We start from the raw sequence: 16,059 nt of genomic DNA, 5'->3' as shown, positions 1-16,059 counted from the left end.
ATAGAAAAAAGAAAAAAAAAGTGGGCATTGTTTTTATTGATTAAAGAAATATAAAAGTACAAATTTTATAGTTGATAAAATATAATCTATTCTTTTTTTTTTTTAATAATTTTGTTATTTTGGTACAAGAATAAAAAAAAAGCAAATTTGGACTTATAATTACATAAATAATTTTTCAAAAAATATATTGAAATTTTCTTTTTTCTAATTTGATGTTATGATTATAGTAGCATTATTAATTAAAAATATTATCACCTTTTTTTTTTTTATAAAAATGTGAAACATTGAGATTATATTATCTATTTTCCACTTAAGGTTCTTATAAGATACCTATAGGAAAAAAAAAAAAAAGAAATGAAAATAAATAAAAATTAGCATCTAAACAAAATAAAAATGAACTAATATATATATATTATAATATATAAATTACTTTATATAATTGATTTCTTACGAAAGTTTTTTCCATATAAAAAAAGAAGATATAATAAATGAGCACTTAAAATGCATAAATATAAAAAATTAAAAAAAAATAAAATATATATAAAATAGTATATAAAAAAATAAAATAAATTAAAATCTTATTAGCTTATAGATTTATATATTGTTATTCTTAATTTTGTGTCTTTTTTTTCGTTTGAGATTAAAATTAATATTAGAAAAAATAAAAAAAAAAAAAAAAAATATTATAAAAATGTCTAAATTAAGTAAAATATTAGAAAATAAAAAAGAAATAGGTTTTTGTTCTCGTGTCATCAAAGTACAAGGTAAAGATGAAAATGAAAATAAGGATAAAGGGCAAAAGACTAAAATGTGGTTAGATTATTTCAATGATATTGTATCAGATGATCTAAAGGTTTTAATTAACATTGAAAACAGATTAAAAGTTAATAAATATTTAAACTTAAAAAAAAATATAGAATTATCAAAGTTAATAAAAAAAAAAAATTTTAATGTTTTATTTGGCAATCCTTTTGATTTTAATTTAGAAAAATTTTTTCAGAATCAGAAAAAAAATACTAATTTAAAAATTAAAAGAAGTATTTCTTCATGTGAATCAAGAAAAAAAAATACAATTTCTTTTGATGATTTAATGTGGAATAACAAATTAAAAAAATATATCAATTTAAATGAATTACAATTAATTAGTAATATCCAAACACATTCAAAAAATTATGATAGAAATAAATCTTGCTTAAATTCATATGATCGTAAATTAAATTTTGAAAAAGATATTCATGATATTCAAACGGAGCAAATCCATTCAAACCAAATTAAGTACAACAATATAAAATTAAAGAATCCTAAATTTGGAAATAAAAATGAATATGAAAGAAACATCTCTTGCTTTTTAATGAAAAGCAATGCTAATAAAAGTGAAAATAATTTCATAAAAAAAAAAAAGAAAAGTGAATTTAATCTTGATAAAAATGAAATTATATCTGAGTCATATGATATAAGTGGAATAGAAGAGAGAATAAAAAATGAAATTTTAGCTCATTCAGAATATATTAAGAATAAAATAATGAGACAAACACACGAAAAATTTTTATTAATTCAAGATGAAAAAAGCGGAAAAGTTAAAATTGTTGCTAATAGAAAAATTGAAATAGGAGAAGTTATTTTCATTGAAGAGTATTTATTAGAAACTTCTATTATGTTTAATGATTTATGGAATACTTTCAATAATTTAGACGATGAACAGAAAAAAAAATTAGATGAAATTAGTCAACTTATGAATATGGAAAGAATATATAAAAGAAAAAAAAGTGAAAGCATTTTAAAGCATATGTGTGATATTCATAATAATACTAGTTATTGTACAAATGAAAGGGATATTAATCTTAATTTGAAAAATGAAAATTACAGTGAAGATTATTACAAAAAGAATCTCATAAAATATAAAGAATGCTATAAAAATGTAACACAAGATAATTTTTTTAAAAGTAAGGAATATTCTGAAAATAATGATGTGAAAAATAGAAATGGAGAATTTTCCAATGATAGTTTTATAAATAATTTGATAAAATTCGAAATATTTACTGATATACTTAAAAATTCCTTTATTTCATGTAGTAATAGAAATAAAGTAGTGCTTTTTAAAAATGCCTCTTTTTTAAATCACAGTTGCTTTCCGAATGCGAGTCACTGTTTTATAGATAACAATAAAATATGTTTATTAGCAATGAGAACAATAAATATGTATGATGAAATTACAATTTCATTTATCAATGAATTGTATTCTTCAATTGAGTATAGAAAAAGAAAATTGAAGGATATAAAAAGCATGAGTTGCTCTTGTAATCGCTGTTTACAAATAATAGATGAAGAAAGAAATATACTATGTGGTGTATGTAAATATTCCTATGTTAGTAAAAAACTTGATGAAGAATATATAAGAATAATGGAAAAAGAAAAAGAAAATCCAACGAGAGAACAAAATATAAATAAAATTGCACATATAAAAGTATTTGATGTGACAAAAAAAAAATCAAATGACTTCATTTCTAATATAAATAATGAATTAAATAATTTAGAATGTTTAAATAAAAATTATCATATTAAAAATACTATAAATAAAAGTGTAAATGATCATACTATATTAAATAAAGATATATTTATTAATAGTTGCAAGGACCCAACTCATAAATATATAATGTATGAAAATTTAAATAGTAATAATAAATTTCATAATAAGTCAAATAATAGTAATCAAGGGTATGAAAATATAAATGATAACACAAGTACTACTAACTATGAGAAAATGAAAAACCCTCAATTTAAACGTTTTTCAGAATCTTGTTTTGATTCAAATACTTCTAAAGGCTTAAATGGACTGCAAGGAATTTGTGGTTATAACAATATGACAAAGAATAATATATATAGGGAAAAAATTAATGAAAAAAATACAGAAAATTTGGTAAATGATTATAATACAAGAAATTTTTTCTTTTCACAATTTAATGATAGTACAAATGAAATTGAAAATTATACAAATAAAAATAATGAAGTAGAAGAAAAAAAAAATTGTGACAAAATATTTAATTGTTTAAATTCAACATTATCATTAAGAAATAATTTTAAAAATCCTTTATATTCCTCCATAAAAAAAAAAAATTCATATGATAAAGTAAAATCAGAAGAATATTTAATAAATAAAGGAATAAATGAAAAACTATTGCATATTTCAATTTTGGAGAGAAATGCAAATTTAGATACTAATTTAGTTAATATATTAAGTATAAAAAGTGTAAGAGAAAAAATAGGGTATTGTAAATTTCATATTAGTGGAAAGTGGGTATGTGATACTTGTAATGATATTACCTTAAATTACGGTGTGCCATTAGATAGTGAAAGTTCCTTTATAAAGGAATATAAAATTATAAAAGAAAAAATAAATAGTAATATGTTTGATATTGAAAGTGTCATAAATAACATAGAAAAATCATTATTATATATAGTGGGAATTCTAGGAGAAAAACATTGGCTATATGCATCATTTAATTATATTGTAGCAGATTTATGTTTTTCACTTTATAACTTTAATTCACTAAATAAAAAATATTTATTAAAAAGTTTTAATTCATTTCATAATTTTTTGAATTTTATTCAAATTAAATGCCCCCAAGCAGTTTATACTGATTTGGTTCCTTTAGTTTTAAAGTTTTTAATAATTTGTATATATACAAGTAATTATAAATTATTTTGTGAATTTGCTAATTCAGGATTCTTAGAATTAATAAAACATAAGTACGGTTCATGGGACGTTTCTTATATATCATTGCTTTATTCTTTTAGGATATGTTCTGAAAAAATTAATAATGTTTTAAAAAGTAGAAAAGCCCTTTTAACGTTAGCTGAATTAGCCAAGATAAATATGCAAAGAAATCATTTTTATTAGAAAAGAAAACTTATTATCATTACATAAAAAATAAAAAACAAGAAGAAAAGGCATACATATATTTTATATAAACAATGTGTCTCAAAAAATAAATATATATGTTTTTTTTTTTTTTTTTTTGCAGTCATTTTTTTATATTCTTTTTTTAACATTTTATTTACGATTTTTGTTTTGCATTTACTGTTTTTATAAAATCATTGCTAATATATAATTTATTTTTAAATGAGACTAATTTGATTTATTATATAAAAGTAAAAAAGTATTATCTAATAAAATTAAATATATATAATATAAAAGCATAAACTTAAAAATTAAAAGCAAAAATGACAAAATATGTAGAAAAAAAAAAAAAAATAAGATTATTTAAACTTATGTTTAGTAAAAAAAAGAAAAAATACATAAAATAAATTAAATTATGGATTATATAATTACTGTAAATATAATGATGTAGCAAAAATAATATCCCTTCTTAGAAGGTTTGATGTTTCTTCAACTTTTTGTGCTAATTCAATATTGCCGAGATATAAAAGTGCTATTTTAACTTTTCTGCACAAATCATCTAAACGTAAAATAGATCTAACTATTAGACCTTCTTCTAATTCCGTTTGTTCTAACAATTCAGCAAAAGATACCCCAAGAGCCCATTTATAGGCAATAAACATTATTTTGAAATTACATAATTTCCAGTGTTCTTCTGAACTTACTCTTAGGCGAATTATCTTATAAAATTCTTCAAATTTGCTATGTATATTTGTTAAAGCTGCTTTGACATCTTGCAAATTCACAGTTAAATCGGGTGATTCTTCAACTTTCTTTTCAGGTGCAACAAAGCATGATAAAACAGCTGCTATTTCCGGTGGATTTAGCTTATTTAAAAGATTCTCAAAAATAACTTGTGTCAATGTAATTTCATCAGTTAAAGTAATATAGCTTGCTATTTTTCCTTTTATTGTTAAATTGTTTTGATCATCAATAAATGAAAAATGCCTTAAGACATTAAGTTTTCCTTCCATATCTTCGTATAGGTTTAAAGATTTTGCATTTATATTTTTCTCTATATTTTCAATGTCATTCAAGCAATCATTTTTTTTACATACTAATTCATAATGTTTTTCTTTTAAATTGCAATTGTAACACTTCGACTTTTTCAAGCTTTCTAAATAATCTGTTTGATTAATTAAAACAGAATAAAATTCACATTTAAGTGCTTTTAGAACCTTTGTTAGAACAATTGGTTCAAAATTTTCTTTTTCTATCAACCTGTCAAGTTCAAGGGTATATAGTAATAAATTTTTGGGGTTATTTAGGACAGATGTTGTTTTAACGTTTGATAATTTTATTACAGTATTAGTTATAAGAGAAATATTTTCAATACATATATTTGAACACAAAACGAAATGTTTTTTATTCATATCAGTGTTAAAAAAAGAATGATGTATAATTTTTATATCATTTTTATTTTTTCTTTTAGAAAAAATATTTTTATAGTTTTCATACAAGTTTATATTTTCTGATATAATATTTGAGTGGTTTGCGTTGTTATTTGACTTATTTTTATTTTTGGAGTTGTTATCATTGTTATTTTTTTCCTTGTCAGAATCATTCATTTGTAACAGCAAATCTTCATGAGTCATATAGTCTGGCAAAATAAATAAAAAAAAAAATCTCTCATTTGATTCATTCTGTTCATTATCATTTTGAAAAAATATGCTGTTTTGAGCAAAATCTACTTTATCATTTTTTTTATTGCTATTTTTATCACATCCCATATATATAGCATAAACGGAACTATGAAGAATGCCAATATTATTTAATAACATTACCCTTCCAATAACAAAGCAATTACTATTCTTCATATTAAATAATTTTCTATGTAAATCTATACCAATATGTTTCAATTTATAATCAATTTGCACATAATTTTCTATAGGAGGAGTTTCTTCTCCATTTACATAAATACATTCAACTTCTTTTATATTTTGCAGCAACTTTTTTTTTCTTTTTAAGTCTTTTTTAAATAATGGAATTTGTAAAGCTCTACAACTTTCTAAAAATGAACTAAATAACATTTTTTCTATATTAATTTGCTTGTTTATTAACAACTTTAAAATCATATTATAAGTTACTTTAAATTTACTTTTTAAACTAACAGCTTTCTGCATCATCATTTCTGTTAGTTGTACTTGATCAGGAATATTATCGCAACAAAAAATATATACATAACCATATTTATCTGATGATCTTCTACCGGCTCTTCCAGACATTTGAGTATACTCTGATGATGTTAATATTCTTTTCTTTACATGATCATGTTTATATATAGATGTAAAAACAACTGATTTTGTTGGCATATTAATACCCATAGCAAATGTTTCAGTTGCGAAAAGTACTTTTATTAAACCTTTTGAAAAAAGAATTTCTACAATTTCTTTTAAAATTGGTAATAGTCCACTGTGGTGTATTCCTATTCCTTTTTCTAATAATTTACTTAAATTTTTGATTTGATTTAACTCTCTGTCTTGTGTGCATAGTTTTGATATAGATTCTTTAATAAACAAGTGCACTTTTGATTTTTCTTTATTATTCAGAAAATTTAAATGAGGCATACATTTCGCGTAAGTTTCACATTTAACTCTTGAGAAACAAAATAAAACAACAGGAAGTTTATTATCTTGTTCTAACTTTTTAATTAGTGTTTGCAATTTTTGTATTTCTGTTTTCATATTTGCTTCATTAAAAAATGTTTTTTGTTTTCTTTTTTGTTTACAATATTCATAATATCCTTTCACATTATCATTCTCATTTTTATTTTGAATAACATTGTTTTTAGGATCATAGTTGCTTTTTTTTTTGTACTGCAACTGTTTTTGATTTTTATTTGCTTCTTCTTTTTCTCTTATTTTAATGTATATTTCTTTAAATGAAGAAGAATAAAATTTATTTTTTTCATCCATTATTAAAAAAATTGAATCATATGCATATATATAATGTAATAAGGGAACTGGTCTTTTTTTCGTGGATATTGAGATTACTTCTTTTTTTTTTGTAAAACCTACCCAATCTGCAAATTCTAAATAATTTGGAACAGTTGCACTTAATAGTAAAATTTGGACATGATCTGGTAGCATAATAATGGACTCTTCCCATATGACACCTCTATCTTCATCATTAACGTAATGGACTTCGTCAAAAATAACACAGTGAATATTGTTGATAATATTATCATTTAAATATAATAAATTTCTTAAAATTTCAGTAGTCATAATTATACAATTAGCATTTACATTCATCTTTACATCTCCTGTAATTATTCCTACATTTTTAAATATATTTTTGAATTCATTATATTTCTGATTACTTAATGCTTTAATAGGGCTTGTGTATATAGCTTTTTTTTGCAGTTTTATGGATAATGCTATTGCATGTTCAGCTATCAAAGTTTTACCAGCTGATGTATGAGCAGCAACAAAAACATGTTTAAAATTGTTTAAATGATTAATTGACCTTTTTTGAAAATCGTCTAATTCAAAATCATATTTCAGTAACAAATCATCTTTACAAAAATTGGAAACATCAGAATAATTGTCTTCTATTACCCATTTTTTTCTAATATATTTTACTTTGGCTTTTTCTTCATTTCTTTTTATATTGATTTCATCCATTAATTTTAAATTTTCTTTATTTAAATTATCTTCCTCACTTAATTTTAAATTCTCTTCATCATTTAATTTATTTGATTCATAATTACACTCTTCTAATTTTGTATAATTTTCGTTACATAAATTTATTTCGTTTAATTTATCTGTTATTATTTCTTCATTTACTTTATTATTATTAGATTCACTTATGTCTAGATTTTTCATTTCATTAATTATTTTTGAACTATGATTTGGTGGATTTACGTAATCAAAAGAATTAGAATGCTTAAAATTAAAATTTTCATTCATGATTAGCTTTTCATTACATGGAGTTTCATCATTTATCGCCACACCAGTGTCACAATAATTTAATAAAGAATCATTAAAAATAAAATCATTAACATCATAATTTTGTAAAATATTACTAATAGAAAAATTATCAGATAAATCATTTCTATCATTCAATAACTCTTTTACATTAAAATTGAATCCTTCATTTATAGTATTAAATGTACCATTAATAAGCATATCATTTTCTTTCATATTTTCTCTTTTTTCAAAAGTATTTTCATTGTTATATTTAATATCGTAACTATAAAACTCATTATTTTCTTCATTTATTTTGTTCTTTTTTTTTTCTTCGTCATCTTCATCTTCATCTTCATCATCATCTTCTTCTTCTTCTTCTTCCTCTTCTTCTTCATCTTCTATATCCTCATCAGAAGTCCAAAAGTCTGATAAGTTGGAATATATATATGCCATGGTAATAAATAAAAATATAAAATATATAAAAATATAAAAAAAATTTAAGTGATTAACAAATAATTTATTTCTGCTATTATCATTAAAATTTCACATATACATATACATATATTTCTTTAATTGATTATTAAATAAAAAAAATTGAATTAAATTGAATTATATTTTCTTTTTTTTAAATGGTATACTCTTAAGGCTTTTTTTTTTTTTTTTTTTTTTTGATATTTAGTCTCTTATATATATGAAAAAAAAAAGGAATTACGAGAAGAAATGTCAAAATATTGCATAAAACAAAAAATTGATTTTTTTTTTTTTGATTTTTAAATGTAATTTCATTTTCATAAAAATCAAGATAAATATATTTTGTAAATGTTTTCTTAAAAAAAACGTCAATATTTGTATGAATAAGTGTTACCTAGTCTTAATAAAAGATATGGAATTTATTTAATAAAGAAATATATATCTGCCTTTTTTTTTTAAATTATTTACCGTAATGTTACCTGCATCAATATATTTTTTTTATAATAACAAAAAGATTGTAATAAGATATTACAAAAAGATTATTAGGCCCTACTTTATGTACACTTAAAAATGAAATATAATATATAGGCGTAAAACGAATATTTTTAATTCATATTATTTTAAAAGACAAAGAACAAAAAACTCATTTTGTTAACAAATTTTATGAAGAAATCTATTAATAATTTTTTTTTTCTTAATGAAAAAAACATTTTTTTTTATTTTTAATTCTAGTTATGTAAATGTTTTTAATATAAAATTTTTAAATACAATGGAAAAAAGGAAAAAAAAAAATTAAGGCAAATAAAAATAAAAAAAATATACACATATATATATATGTATAATTTATTAATCATGCTTTTATATCTTTATTTTTTGAAGCTATTCTTGCATGAACTTCCATAGCTCTTCTAATTGTTGCAAAATTTGTTTTAGTTTTTGATTTATTTATTTTAAATATGGGTGCGTATCTTAACATATCAGGAAAAATCATAAAACATACACTACCACCTCTTATATAAACTTGCTATAAAAAAAAAAATATATATAATATTAATTTTATATATTGCAAAATATATATAATATCTTTTTATTTAAATATATATTAACTTTTCATATGTTAAATTTTTTTATCCATTTCTTACTTCTAATAAGATTTGTTTTCCATCCTTTTTAACTACTGAAACATTTTCAAGCAAGCAATTCATGTTATCTTCTGCAAATAACTAATAAATAAAAAATTTTATGTAAAAATATTATAAAAAAATATATATGTAAATATTTTAATGTATTACTAATGTTCCTCTATACAAAATTCCAGATTTTGTTTCAACTGAAATAGTATGACCTATTCCTTCATGTAATAATTTTATAGGTACACCAACTGACATCTTTATATATATATATATTTTTTTTTTTTTTTTAATACATCAACTTAAAAAAAATAGAAGTGATTTATTTTTTTTTTTATTATTATTTCATTAATAAAATAGTTCTTAAGAATTTAAAAAAAAAAAAATGTTGCTTTTTCAAAAAGTTCCCATAATTTAAAAATAATTGTTATTTCTAAAATATGATATATATGAATTCCATGAAATATATTTAAATTTTATATACTAAATTAAAAAAATATATTTTTAATTCATGTTTAAAATTAAAAAAAAAAAAGAAAATTATATAATATTGGAGCATATAATAAAATTTATTTTTTTATTTTTCTTTTGTAAATAAAATACATAAATAATAATGATCTAAAAAAATGTTTTTTAGTAAGATGAAAAAAAAAAAAAAAACAATAATTTTGAAAAATTAATATTTTTTACTATTTTTCTCTCTAAGTTGTACACAATGCATTATTGTTATTATTCTTGCGGTTATTTTTATAAAAATAATTTATTGAACTATTTTCTCAATGCATTTGTATATTCTAATTTTTTATATTAGAAAGACTCCGTAAAATTATATCTATTAATAAATTATTAAAGAGAAAAATTAAAAATATAAATGTAATATGTCACATTTTTAACTTAAGTGAAAATCCTTTAAAGAATGTTAATTTTAAAATTAAGAAGAAAAGGAAAAGATTATAAAAGTTTTATTTTTATGTGAAGTATTTTAAGTGCTAAAAAAAATGAAAAAAAATTATATCGTAATACAAAATAAAACTCATTTTTTCTCATTAAATAGAAAATTAAAAATATCTTAAATATATAAATGTAAAAAAATATAAATTCATTACATAAAAACCAACAAAAAAAAAAAAAAAAAATCAAGATTTTATGAAACATCAAATATATTGAAATATGAGCTTATTAAGACTTCATATATTTTTTTTTTTATTTAAAATAAAAAAAAAAACATAATTCTTCTAATAAATATTTTACTTTAAAAGGTGTGCGAAAACAATTTTTAACGAAAAAATAAAATAGATAAAAACTATCTAAAATTAAAGAAATTAAAAAAAAAATATATATATATATATATATATGAACAATTATTATTAATTTAATCTATATTTATACCTAATATCATCATTTATATATTTCACTTGCATTTCGCACATAAAAAAAAAAAAAAGATAAAATTTTTTCTCGTATAGGCGGCTTGTATGCTTGGTAATTAAATAATTTTATTATTACAAAATAAAAATAATAAAATAAATAGTATTAAAACTCATACATTCGTATTTGTTCGTACTTACATAATATTATTAGTTTATATGTTAAAAATTATGAGTATTAATTATTTACATAAAATTATTTCAAACATTTTCAATGAATCACCTTTTTGTTTAGTTATATATTGTTTTGTTTATTTTATTTTATTTTACTTTTCTTATTTATTTAATTTTTATTATTTTGTCCACTATTTCATTTAAATTATTTTTTTTTCTTTTTTAAATTAAAAAATAATATTAATCCCTTTATGAATTTACACAAAAATTATTATTTCATTTATATAAATGAAAATTTCTCTATATATATATTATAATATTAAAGATTATTTATATTTTTAAAATAATTAAATAACATAAAAATTATTGCTCATATTTTTTCAGAGTTAAAATATATTTAAGATGAAAATAGCTTTTTTTCTATTTTTCTTTTTTATAATATTTGAAATAGGAACTATACTTTTAATATTTTTTTTATAAATGAATAGTGATATTTTAAAGCATGATAGTTTTATTGAGAAACTTCATATATAACGTTTTAAATATTGCAAAACGGAAATTGCATTTTAGCGTACTTGTATTTTTAGTTTTAATAAACACACATTAATAATAAATCAAAGATAACATCAAAAAATTCAATCAATTAATTTTCTATATTATTATTATTCATATTTCCATCATTTATTGTATTATTTGTATTATTACTTTCATAATTATTTGAATTCTTCAAAATGTTCACATCATTATTACGAGTTGTCAAAATATTATTAATAGTAATATTTTCGTCATCATTACTACTATTTATGCTTATATTAATGTCACTACTATTGTTAAGAGCATCTTCATTGCTATCATTATTTTGATTGTTAATCTTGCTATTTGCATTATTACTTTTCATATTATTACTATTATTGTTATTATTACTACTACTGTTACTATAGCTATTATTACTATTGATATTAATATTATTATTACTAATACTATTACTATTATTGCTATCATTATTTACATTATTATTATTATTATCATTAGCACTATTATTATCATTATTATCATTAACATTGTCATTATTATTATTAATACTTTCATTATTATTATTATTATTATTAACACTATTATTATTATTATTAACACTATTATTATTATTATTATTATTAACACTATTATTATTATTAACACTATTATTATTATTATTATTTGAAGAATCATATCTGTTATTAGCATTAATATTCAAATTGTCATTTTGATTCTGATTATTTACGTTTTCTGTAGAACTAATATTATCATTTCCGTTATTATTTAAAATGTGGTTATTTACACATTCAATAATTTGATTAATATTTTCATAATTAGATAATTCGTTATTAATTCTATTATATTCAAAATTATTATTTGTTAATTGCATATTATTATCCATTAATAATTTTGAGGAAAAGTTATCAAGAGTACTTACATCTTCATCTTTTGTTTTTGATAATTTTAAGCATATTGGTAAAAACATCCAGTTTTTTCTCTTCATGTACACATACATAACAGTTCTACCTATTTGCAAAGCAATAAATTTATTTCTTCTTATATTAAAAAAAACAGGTTTTCTTATTTGAATTAATGTCCCAAATTTACTTTTGCAATCTTCTATATAAAAATTTCCATTATGAAATTTAATCATTGCATGAAATCTCGATACAGAAATATCATTAACACGAACATCACTATCATGCCCCCTTCCCATTCGAACATATTTGGTATTTGCTAAACTGACAATATAAAAACCTTTATTTCTATCATTAATTAATTCAATAATTATATATGGTAATTCAGGTTTTGGTATCTCATATAATTCTAAATATTTATTTTGTACATATATATATGTTGGATACGGAAATTTACATAATTCACAATTTAATTGTTTCCAAAAAAAAGAATAAGAAGAACATTCATTTCTTACATTTAATCTTCCTCTCATCCAGGTTCTTAAACAGTTTAAATGAACGTACTTCATTGAACCTTTACATTTGCAAGGTGAAATTAAAGGATTATTTACATCGTCATATTCACATAAGCATATTCTACAATTATATAAACTTGAAATGGAAAAACCTTTTTTACAATGAATAAAAAAGTCTTTCGAATTATTCAGCATTTCTCCTTTTTCTTTATTTTTAAATTCTACATTTTCATAATTATTTATCCTTTTAGTCCCTTTTGAGGAACAATTATTATTATTATTATTGTTTTTTTTATTAATGCTATTACTTCTTAATAAATTTATACTATTAAAAAAATCGTTTCTTAACTTTCCATTTTCTTCATTATCATATATATTTTTCTTATCATTCAGATTCATCTTCTCATCATAATGGTCACAACAATGATTTCTTAATTCCCTATTATTTATATCTTTCACAATAAACTCTTTATTATTATTTCCATTATTACTATTAAAATTATTATTCATAACATTATTATTATTATTATCTGTTAAATTTACATAATTAATATGAATAGGTGAATTTTCTAAATAATTCGTGCTATTGTTTTTATCCTGTAAATTTGTTTCATATAATTTTTTATTTTTATATGTTTGATCATCATGATCTCCTTTATCATTTTTAATACTTTTTGAATTTAAAGAAATTTCTTTTATTTCTATGTCATCATTTTTCATATTTAATGATATGTTCTTATCATGGCAACATCTATTGTTTTTGTGATTACTTTCATTTAAGTAAGATGATTTTATTTCATCTTTATTCAAACCTTTTTCTTTCAATGAACTTGATATTACAAAATCATCCAATATATTATTATAACTATTGTCTGAAACCATTATTTCATCTTTTTTTTTTTTAATTTTATTATTTTCCTCAATATGCCTTTTATGTTCATTGCACTTATTCTTTATGGAGTTATTACTAATATTTAGATTACTATCGTTATGATTATTAATAGGAATGATAATATTATTATTACGGTTATTTGAATTTATATTATATTCATTATCTCCATTATTGCTTAATTTGATATTATTATTATTATCAAAATTTCCGTTATCATTAGATGAACTTATTTCCTTTTCATTTACATTAAATTTAATTGGAGTTAAGTTTTTACATGAATCGTTTGAATTCATTAAATTTCTATATAAATTACTAATTTCATTTTCTTTCATCATAATATAATTTTTATCCATGTTGTTTCTATCATTTGAATCTTCAAAACCATTCATATTATTATTTGTTTCATTACTGTAATTATTATATATATTCTTAATATTATAACTATTTAAATGAAGGTTACTATCTATATTTGAACATTTCGGATAAATATCATTTAATGTGTTATTTTTAAATGAAAATGTGTCACCTATATAAGAATTATTGACTGCATTATTATTATTATTATTATTATTATTAGTTATATTTGAAGATAAAATGTTTAAGGAGTTCTTTTTTATATAAATTCTATTATTGTCACTATTATTTTTATAACCAGAATCATTAGTATTATTACTATTATTTATTGTGCCACAATGGATGCATATATCTTCTGATAAATTGTTATCAAAATTAACATTTCCATTGATTCTATTAATATAATTATTAACAATAATATTTTTTTCAATTAAATTATTTCCTGTAAAATGTTCAGTTTCAGGAGCAACTGTTTCACATTCATCATCATCAAAAGGAGACATAGATTTATTATATTCCTTTTCTTGTTGAATATTAGTTATAATTTTTTTTATTTTTAATTTAACTCTTCCTAATTTGATTACATCATCTTCATGCAACACTGAACTTTTATTTTTTAAGTATTTAACAATTACCCAAAAATTATTCATATCATTATCCGCCATATTATTTTCATTTGATTCATTTATTTTGGTATCACTATTATTTGTATCATCATATATATTTTCAATACAAGGGATTAATTGATAGTTATTGTTTATATATTTTATTTTACATATTAACTTTAAGTTAGTATTATTTAACATAATCTTGCTTATTTCTTCTTCATTTTTTATTTCAACATTTATATCATCTTTTAAAATATAATAAAAATTATATAAACATTTTATTTTAAAACATTTTTTATAAAAATTTTCACTTTCATAATCAAATAATCCATGACTATTATTTATCCATGTATAACAATTAACATTAATTATATAATTTTTTGTCTTTGCACTTCTGTTTTTCTTACCATTTATCATTCTTATCAATTACGGTAATATCTTATATGGTAATTAAGCATTAAATAAAACAAAAAAAAAATATATATATATATATATATATATATATATACATATACATAGAAAGTAAACATTGAAAGAAATTAATATAAAAAATACGGTAAAATAAAGAAAAATAAAAGCATAAATAAAAATAAAAATAAAAATCGAAAATATATTTAAAAAAAACTAAAATTTAATTTAATGCTAAATTTTTATTATAAAATATAAATCAAAATATGTATAAAATAAATAAAAATGGACAAAAAATATATAAAAATAAAATAAAAAAAAGAAATATCTTCTTTTTTTTTTTTTTAAATGTACTTCATTTATTTTTCTTATTTTACTTTATACTTATAAATAAAAAATATACATTTTTAGATAAATGCGTATCGATAATTCTTTGTAGAATTATTTAAATGTTAAACATAAAATTTTAAATATTACATAAAACTACAAAAATGTAATTTATACATATATATATTGGAATTAAAAGAATACCTTATTATATTTTAACTTAATACTTATTTTATTAAAATTTTTTAGTTATATTGTTCTCAATTTTCCCTATTAAATTATTTTTTTATTTATATGATAAATACTGTGATGTTAAGCGTGTGTGTGCATGATATACATATATCTTTTTCTTTTTCCAATTTATCTGCTCTTATAATATTCCAATTTTTATTTTATTATAGGATTATACACAAGTTAAATGTCTTATGAAAATGAACAATACATAAAAAAAAAAAAATAAAATAAATTGATTAAATAAATAATATGAAATAATTTTATAATACATATAAAAATTATAAATGTTTAAGCAATAAAA

The 16,059-nt window shown here is 19.5% G+C and overlaps 4 protein-coding genes across 4 annotated transcripts; 1 reads left to right on the top strand and 3 right to left on the bottom strand.

Annotated features, from left to right (window-relative positions):
* Positions 1-691: 691 nt before the first annotated feature.
* Positions 692-3,898, top strand: SET4 (SET domain protein, putative; the record flags this gene model as incomplete). Its single annotated transcript, XM_028675760.1, has 1 exon — positions 692-3,898. One exon carries the CDS (start codon positions 692-694, stop codon positions 3,896-3,898), a length of 3,207 nt encoding a protein of 1,068 aa, XP_028532317.1.
* Positions 3,899-4,326: 428 nt separating this feature from the next.
* Positions 4,327-8,298, bottom strand: PRELSG_0707300 (helicase with Zn-finger motif, putative; the record flags this gene model as incomplete). The annotated part of the gene is made up of 1 exon (XM_028675759.1): positions 4,327-8,298. One exon carries the CDS (start codon positions 8,296-8,298, stop codon positions 4,327-4,329), a length of 3,972 nt encoding a protein of 1,323 aa, XP_028532316.1.
* An 868-nt stretch (positions 8,299-9,166) lies between these two features.
* SNRPD3 (small nuclear ribonucleoprotein Sm D3, putative) lies at positions 9,167-9,704 on the bottom strand (the record flags this gene model as incomplete). Its single annotated transcript, XM_028675758.1, has 3 exons — positions 9,167-9,340; positions 9,459-9,539; positions 9,609-9,704. The coding sequence occupies 3 exons, from the start codon at positions 9,702-9,704 to the stop codon at positions 9,167-9,169; spliced, it is 351 nt and encodes a 116-aa protein (XP_028532315.1).
* A 1,926-nt stretch (positions 9,705-11,630) lies between these two features.
* PRELSG_0707100 (FHA domain protein, putative) lies at positions 11,631-15,206 on the bottom strand (the record flags this gene model as incomplete). Its single annotated transcript, XM_028675757.1, has 1 exon — positions 11,631-15,206. One exon carries the CDS (start codon positions 15,204-15,206, stop codon positions 11,631-11,633), a length of 3,576 nt encoding a protein of 1,191 aa, XP_028532314.1.
* Positions 15,207-16,059: the final 853 nt, after the last annotated feature.

This window comes from Plasmodium relictum (assembly GCF_900005765.1).
Source record: "Plasmodium relictum strain SGS1 genome assembly, chromosome: 7".
In the NCBI taxonomy this organism is placed as follows: Eukaryota; Apicomplexa; class Aconoidasida; order Haemosporida; family Plasmodiidae; genus Plasmodium; species Plasmodium relictum.
This window is presented reverse-complemented; position numbering and strand designations above follow the sequence as displayed.